This window comes from Carettochelys insculpta, chromosome 4 (genome assembly GCF_033958435.1).
Source record: "Carettochelys insculpta isolate YL-2023 chromosome 4, ASM3395843v1, whole genome shotgun sequence".
In the NCBI taxonomy this organism is placed as follows: domain Eukaryota; kingdom Metazoa; phylum Chordata; order Testudines; family Carettochelyidae; genus Carettochelys; species Carettochelys insculpta.
In genome coordinates, this window is record NC_134140.1 from 100,626,620 (window position 1) to 100,635,516 (window position 8,897).

The following is an 8,897-nucleotide window of genomic DNA, read 5'->3' on the forward strand; positions in this document are numbered from 1 at the left end:
CCATCTATACAAAGATAAATATTCCGAATGTCTGGCCACTGACACATTTCTGGATACACATTACATTTTGGAGCTCGTAAGATGTTACAGCTTGAGGAACTACTTTTGCTAGAAACAGAAAATCTTGTGTTTATTAGTGTCCACTGACTAAAGAGATATTTTGATTTTACTTTGACTCCAAGAGCTGGGATCTGTGCTCTCGTGTGAGAATCTCAGCTCTTTCTTAAAAAGATGTTAGCACTCATGGCTGCATAAAACAGCTTGAAAATGTGCCCCAACTGCAACCTAAAAGCTCAAAAACCAGAAGGCATATAAAAACAAACCCACATTTATTTTTAACTGCCAATTTTAATCCAATCTAATTTATTTTTCAACTTTAGGTTTTGGCAATACCACTGTTAATTTACTGATCGAATATAATCCATTGCTTTTCCTTTGAGTAGACGGACTAAACTTTTTTCAGCTATGTAATAATAGCAGGGATAGGAAATTATAACTCACTCCTGGGTATCTGCAAAACAAAGAGCATCAGTTTTGTCCCAGGTGATGGGAGGCTCAGGGTTTTAAACTGAATGTATAAATACGGATACCCTAAAAATTATATTTGACCTCATGGCAGAGTACTTAATTCTGTCTCCTTATAAAAGAAGTGTTGGAAGTGCATCATATTAAAATGCAGAAGACCAAGTATGACTTCTAAATCAAACCAGAATGAATTGAGAGGAGGTATGCGATGGACTGAAAACTGTCTTATGAAATCATATTATTATTTGATTTATATCATAGTGAAGTGATGTCTTCCAGAATGAATAGGTCACTAAAAATTTTAAGAAGTTTGCAAAATCCTAAGATGAAGTGTTAAAGAGGCAAAGTTATTTTGGCATAAGCCTTTGATGAAGACAGTGGTGACAGTTATTTACACTCAAAAGCCTGCTTGTCTACTAAAATGAATATTTAAAATAGAAAAAAAAACCCACAAACCACTTACCTAGATTTCTCAAAAGACAGACAGATAATTCTTCAACATTAACACTGGCATCTTTGTCCCTGTGGTTGTGATGAAAAACAATTTTACAATCCCCTAGTAATTTTAAAGCCAGAATAAAGTATGTAATACAGATAACTCTTGATACATTCACATTAATAGTAACTTTTGGGGCATATAATATAATTTAACTCTGCAAACAGAAGAAGCTAATGGGCAAATTTACACTTTGTTCTATTTGACTCATTTTGGTCTAGTCATAAATACAACAAATGCTCTAAAGCTAAGGACCATTTTAAATGTTAACATTTCTTTGGATTTTTTCATATAAAATACTATATTTACAACAACACTAGTCAAGATTTATCACTCCTTAAGATGACATGCATGAGATACATATCTCTCCTAAATGACTACTGTTCTCCCTTACACTTAGGGTAGCTACTACATTTACTAAAACAGTAAATAATTCAAAAAGATGTCACTTTATACCTCAGGCCTGCACATAAACGTTCATAAATTAGTAATCTATTGATTTCACAGGCAATACATTCATTTGCAAATGTAAGCACAAATGTGAAGATTTGCCATTCTGAGCACCTCACCCTTTACTCTGTCTCTACAAGGTTTTGGGTATATTATCTTGTACTTTATTTCATGCCATCCAGTTTTAAACAAGGAATCTTAAACCATTTACTTTTCAAGATCATTCACTGTCTAAAAGATCACACTTTTAGAATGTTTTCCCTTATTAGCCTAAATTTTCTTTTTCTCCTTTTCATTCATAATTTTACCTTGTTCCATCACCATGTTAAATAATTTTTACACTTCTGTGACATTTACACTTAAACCCTTGAAATAGCTATCGATGATCATTACTAATTGTACTTTTTAGTGTCAATGGAAAAAGTAAAGATGCTTCCCAAACATAATAAATCAAAACTTTTAAACAAAACAAAACAAAAAGACCCAATCGATACAGAAACTGCAACTAAAATTATGGTCAACAGAGGGAGTTCAAAATCTACTAATCAGAAAAAGTTCCCTAAATATTTTTACTTAACAAGTATAAATAAATAAATAAATATAAATCAATAAAAATATCTTTACTGAAAATGCTAGGAAAAGACATGTAGAACACTTTTGAGAAACTTCAAGTTACCATACAATTTTTGACCCTAATGCAGCAAACACCTATGTATTTAATTGTCTTTACATACCTAAGTATGACTTGCAGTTATTTAGAGTACATAATTGTACAAGTTTAAGAAAACAGGAGGATGGACTACCTTTGCACTTTATTTAATAAATCTGTCAGTCTTATAAGAAATAATAGCGTTAAGGCCAATAGCAATTTGAGTGACTTTAGGATCCAGTCTACCATTCCTTTCTTTACATGCTGTGTTCATTAATGGAATAATTCTAAAAGATCAGCATTGGAACAAAACATAGTGGAGAGGAAAACTCAATATTTGGAAAAATTTCAGCTTTCTGATTCGGAAAAGTTTCTGAAAGAGTATTTATTTAACAGAGTATTTTAGAAACTACAGTAAGGTCTCAGAGCATACAAGGGTTCCGTTCCACATGCCCTCGTGTAAACCTGGATTTTGCACAAGTTGGGGGTCTGGCTTTTTCCCCAGCAGAACACATGTTCTGCAGCCAGGGAAGCAGCTGAAAGATAAGTACTGGGCTGGTGCGGGCAGTTGGGGAGGGTTAAGCCTGGCAGCGGGTTGGGGCTGTGGGAGGTGTGGGGGGGAGGTGAGCTAAGCCTGGGGTGGGTTAGGGCTGCAGGGGGTTCAGGGGTGGAGTTAAGCACAGGTGGTGAGGGAGCTGAGTGGGGGGGTGGGGAGTTGAGCCGGAACCGGAGCCATGCCTGGGTGGCGAGCCAGCGGGGAGACGGAGGGACAGGGAGGCGGGCGGGCGGGCGTTCAGCTTGTGAGCCTGCGGGGGGGGGGGGGGGGGGGGCGGCAGGTTGCACAGGAGCCACGTGGGGAGACGGGCGGGTGGGCGGGCAGGGGGGTCACATCTGTGAGCCATCGGGGGGTCACGCCGGAGCTGCGCGGGCAGGCGGGCAGCTTGTGAGCCGGCAGGGGGGTCACATCTGAGCTGCATAGGGTGGGTGGGAGGGCAAGCAGTCAGGCAGGCAAGCAGGCAGCTTGTGAGCCAACAGGGGGTCATGCCGGAGCCACACAGGGTGGGGGAGGGTGGCTTGCGAGCCGGCAGGGTGCTTGCGCTGGAGCCCCAAGGGCAGCAGGGGCGGCTTGAACCAGAGCCATTTGCAGGTGGTTTAAACAGGGCCGGTGGGTGGAATCAGGGTCAGACACATAAGAGTGGGGTCGTGCACTCTGAGACCTTACTGTACGATCAATTCCACTGACAGTGCTCTTTTAAAGAAATACTAGTCTAGAAAACACAACAACCTATGCTGTACAGTATTCACATAAAAAAGGTTTACAAACTATGTTTATTTTATTCACGTTATTTAAAAACACCTTCCTTTCAGGGGGAGGGTTTAAATTAAATGAATATTTTCCACCACCTAAGACTAGGAAAACTTTCAATTTTCTTTATTTTGCTGAAGCTTAAAATGGTAATTATGTGTTTTTTGCTCATTAAGAGAAAAGAAAAGCAAGTGTACTATATATGGTGTTAGTAACAGGAGCATGTGAAATATACAGCAAAGCCACTTAGAACAATTAGAATCGGATAACTGGCCTAATTATGTATAGTAATATAGTTTACAAACATTAATATAATTAATAAAAACTAGTATTTCAGGAATCTTTAAAAAACGAAAATAGCTATGTTTGGACTGACATTCCCCACCAAGCCACATGTCGTATCAGTGGAGTACTGTCAGCACTGCAAGATACAGAATCATTACACAGCGCAATAAAAATCAGAAAATTTAAAAAATAAAATAAAATCAACCACCTTCATGAATTTAAAGCCGACAGATTATATTTCGGTAGCCTGGCACCATATGAGGCCCACCATGATTTTAATTTAGCTGGATGTCCACTTATATTGCATGTGGCCAAGTTTCTTTTGGTCCCACAAAATTTATTTATAGCCACCAGTCCTGGCTCTCAGGGTTCTGTGCTGTTATTTAGCTGTAAGTTTACCCCCAGATGTCTTCTAAGAGCCCAGTGAGCAGTGGAAATGTTGGTAATGCTGCTAGACAACAGTGACCTCCCATGGTTTAGCAAATTCTCCTGTTTATACCAGACAGGTCCCAAGGGTGCTGCACTAGAGAGGTTCAACCTGCGTTAGTTTTGGTGTTCCTACTCCTCCTCTTTGTCTAAGTTGCAAGTTGAAAATTTCAAAGTGAAATCTAACAAACTGCTCTCAAAAATGGCAGTCATCCATTCTTCTTTCTGTCTGATGGGAAGGTCATTCCTCACAATTTCTTCTTTTGCCCCATCACCATTCTCCCCTCAAACACCTTGGATCTAACAACTTCTCCTGTTTCATTCCCAAATACCACTGCCAGGTGCCTCCTAACTGCCTCTCAAGCACACTCTCTTTCCGTGGCCTCCTAGCCCTTTCCCTTGCACCATCTCTTCCACACTTTTCCTCTCCAACTCATCCATTCTGGTCCCAGATCCATCACCCCATATCTGTCCCCTGTTCATGAGTTTTGCACCCATCATTCTACCCTGTGTCTAACGTGTCCCAGACAGAACTGGTGGTAGAAAAAGAATTCCTCAAAGAGTTGATTTTATGTGTTAGCTTAGTAATATTGGCAACCCCAAGTATGCACACACCATGAGTCAGTGCCACAAAATAATCAGACTGAGCTAAACTCATGAGGTTTTAAAATATAATTACCAGTGTTGAGTTCTTTTCTTTTGCTTTCCTGTGTCTGAGTCTTTAGGGTTTACATTTTCAACTTTCTCACCACAGTTTGCAAGTGCTACAAACTCTGCCCCTCAACCCCACAATCTCTTGAAACCAGGAGCTCAGTTTTGAAACAATGTCAAACATTCCAGGAGTCAAGGTAAAACTGTTAAATCTCACAACACTGGTAGAGACAGACATTCTTTTTTTACCCTTCCCATGCCCCTTTAACCTGGGTTCATCTCCCAGTGTCACACCAAGAATGTGAATAAAAGCTGGAAGTTGGAACACTGTTACTGCCACCTGGAGCTCCTCAGGGTCACATTCCTGCCTCTGCATTCCACATGCAATGCAGATCTGGGAACTCAGCTTTACAGGAGACAGGCAGCAGCAGCAAGTGAAAGGAAAGTGGAAGGTCCTTTCCTGACTGGGCTGCAAACAGTGGCCCTGTAGAGAAGTGCATTCTTATACACATATACCCATGTTTGATTTATGAGATAGCAACACCTACCAAGGCTTAAACCAAGCATTAACTGATGAGGTTAGAAAGAAGCTTGAACTATAGGTTGATTATTCCTTAACTGTCTTTTAAGGGATTCATGTCCTTTTTTCCTCTGGCTAATGTACAAGATAGGATACAGGACTAGATGAACCATTGGTTTGAGCCTATATTCTTCTGAGAGAGCAGACAGCTGTGAAAATTATACAAAATCAAAAGACTGGAGTCTACCTAACCAAATGCAAAAGCTACACTAACTTAGACAGAGAAAGTTTACATTTTTAAAAGGAAGTTATAATTTTATAATTATTTCACCCTTCTCAATGTGAATACTCCACACTCACATAAATACTTCTATTGGCCTCAGTGGGACTACTCAATAAGCAAGGACTATCCAGCATCAGACTCTTAACTACAACATTTACAACACAAGTAATGACAGCATCTCTTTCAAGCAGAGACCAGACTCATCCTTCAAATGACCTGAAACCAAATTTTAAATGTTTGTTTTGATCTCATAGTCACAAAGAATTGTCTGAACCAACATCGCACAACTTTTGTTTCTAAAGGAGGTATGACGTCAAAAAAACTAACAAACATATAAAACCCTGCTATCGCCTATTTCTTATTATCTTGAGATACTTCCCTTTATGATTTTATTTTTCCATTTGGATTACCCTTAAATTGTGAGAAGGTGTATAAAGCCCCTGGCATAGGGATGGGAGGGCTGGCCCAGTGAATAATGTCAAGGGTGGTACAAAGGTCTTAAAACAGAAAGTACCAGACTGTAGCTGGGAAAAAGCAGACAGCAGCTCTTTGGTTCCCAAGAAGGACTCCCGGAAAGCTTCAGGGAAATTGCCCTCAAGGACACTGTAACAGAGTCAGCTCATTCTTGAGCGTGTGTCTGAGTGTACCCCGTGCCATCTTGACCACTGTCTTCTGAGTCCTGAGGGCTGGGTGCTGTCAACTCCTTTACCAGGTTTGTGGCCAGTCTCCAGACACTGATCCTGAGTCTTGCCCAGATCAAAGCTCAGCACTCACTTGGAAACTTCCAAGTGCTGCTCAGCTCCCAGGCAGCATAGGCATCTACCTGGGTCAAGCTCCTGAATGGAACTGCCTGGCCCCAGCCCAGCAGCTTCTTTTATAACGGTCTGCTGGGCCCTGATTGGCTGCCACTGAGACAGCCACTCTATCCTTCCTGGAAGGCCGTTTACCTGCTCCTCGCTGGGGTGCATCAAGGCCTCTGGCCTCCTCTAGTGGGCCACTCTATCCTTCCTGGAAGGCCGTTTACCTGCTCCTCGCTGGGGTGCATCAAGGCCTCTGGCCTCCTCTAGTGGGCGTGGGGGCTAAGTCCACCCCATCAGACACAGGCTGACCCGACAGGGAGACAGCATACTCTGATATACCAGTCATGCAGGATGGATTTGGAAAGCCCTAAAGCAACCAGTTGAGTAGCCAGTATGCATTATCTTAAACCCCTCCTGGGGTTAGGGAATCAGAGACGATAATAAAAAGACTTGGAGAATGGGAGCACCTTCAGATCCAGTCAGATTATTTTGCTCAGTTTAATATCCCTGAGACTCCTGTTCACGCAGTTTTGAAGCACCCAAACAGCAGGAAATGCTTACTGGTTACCTGAGAACTGTGATACAAATATACGATTTGTAATGGATACAGGCCACTTAAAACCTTAGAGTCAATTTAGCTGCAGCACAGCCCATCAAATCTTGTGTCTGCAGAACTCCTGCAGGAGCACCAGCCCAGGAGGCATTGCTCCCATGATATTTCCCAAAATAAATTTATGCCCCAATCCTGCAAATACTTTAAGCATGTGCTTAACTTCAAGCATATGCTAGTTTCATTAAAATGCAAAGTAGACCTGCACCCAACTACAACAGGCCTGAACTTGACCTACAATGCACCAGTTCCAGAATGTATACATATTTGTAGGTAATGTTCACAGAAAAATTCCAAACCTCAGCTTCACATCTATTTCTTCTGCCTGTATCACTGCACCGACCACAGGCTGGACAGTAACTGCATCACCAGGTTTCACTTGCAGATTTTTCTGAGTGATTCCACTTAGACCAACTTTCCCTCCTGGGAAGCCTGCAATTGGCCAAGCAGTACAGACCTATACAAATTAAAATTTCAAGTGTCAAATTAAAAAATAAATACGGTAACTGAGCATTTTCTCCCCACCCCCAATTGTCATACCCTAGTTAAAAATGGGGGAAACCATCATGCCTTTTAAATCAAACTCCACAAGGAATTAAGGATTGTGTTAATATGGAATGTTCCACAAGCATATGCAAGGCAGTTAGCACTGGACCCCTTGCAGGCAGAACTAAAATGCTTTCTAAAAATATAGGCTTACATTTTGTGAATAAGAGAGAACATATAACTAAGGGCAGAGTTGTTCTGCAGATAGTGGAGGAGGAGTCAGCTCTCTGGGGTTAGTTCCCCTTGACTATTTAAAAACATGGCATGGAGTGACTTCAAATAATTACTGAAAACATTTAATGGCATAACTAAATCCAGGCCAACAGCAATCAAAAGCTGTACACAAGTTTCAATGCCATGCTACAAAAACAGCCTGTTACACAACTCATCCACTTTTCCATCCTTAAGCATAAACTCACAGCCAAACTAAATTGTGTGGAGAACTAGACTCCAAAACAGGAATTTTGAAATCTACAGACTCATCTCCCACTTGTGACCTAACCATCAGGCCACCACTTACTCAAGTACAAACTTAGCATAACAGACAACAAAAGAAATCTCACCTCTTGCTTTCCATCTGTACTGGTAAGCAAGACTGGTCGACCTATGCATATATTAGCCAGTTTCATACTGTTAAGTGCTAGCTGCACAAGGGTTCTTCTGTACATTGTAGGAACTTTGTCATCTGCTAAAACATTAGAGAAAATATGTAATTGTTTTGTACAATATGTGAATTTAGTACTGAAAACAACATGTGCCAACCCTGAGGGACAGGACTGCAAACATAACTTCTCTGTTCCAAAATAAAACACTTGCATTCATGCTGCAAGATTCCCTATGTTACAAGCACATGCATCCCTGTTCCTCATCTATGCCCATTTGATTCTAACACAGAGTGAATCATGATGGTGGGGTTTTTGTGGCATTAGTATATGAAGAATTAGCCCGACTGCCACAATTCATTTCAAGAAAGCTTGAGTACACGTACAGACTTCTCACTACCTCTCTGATGGAAGATGCCATACCTCCTCTTAATCTTTCTTGAAAGCCAGTTTCTTCAGCCAGTCTTTATTTTCATATTTGGGTAGCAGCAGTTCTTTCCAATTCAGCTATTCTGAACAGCTATCGGATTACAACTTTCAGTCAGTATTACCTAGCTCCAGATTTGAACCAGTGACACAGAGAAGGTCTGTGCATCCCATCATTAATCCTATGATTGCTTCAATACCTGATGTGGTAAGCAGATGCTATTGAAAAGAACTGCACAACAGAGATGGCCAATCCTACAAAAATATTTCTATTGTAGCAAGATTTTTTTAAAAACATCAGCACATACTAGCAAATTGATCA

The 8,897-nt window shown here is 40.9% G+C and overlaps 1 protein-coding gene across 4 annotated transcripts in view; it reads right to left on the bottom strand.

Annotated features, from left to right (window-relative positions):
• AFG2A (AAA ATPase AFG2A) overlaps positions 1-8,897 on the bottom strand; it is a 269,455-nt gene that overhangs the window by 259,418 nt on the left and 1,140 nt on the right. For 3 of the 4 annotated variants that reach the window (XM_074993342.1, XM_074993344.1, XM_074993345.1), the window contains exons 2-4: positions 8,111-8,235; positions 7,301-7,458; positions 989-1,047 (exon numbers count right to left, since the gene is read on the bottom strand). In XM_074993342.1, coding sequence (XP_074849443.1) covers positions 989-1,047; positions 7,301-7,458; positions 8,111-8,235 — 342 coding nt within the window. The remainder of the gene's footprint in view (positions 1-988; positions 1,048-7,300; positions 7,459-8,110; positions 8,236-8,897) is intronic. The other variant, XM_074993343.1, reaches the window with a different exon arrangement.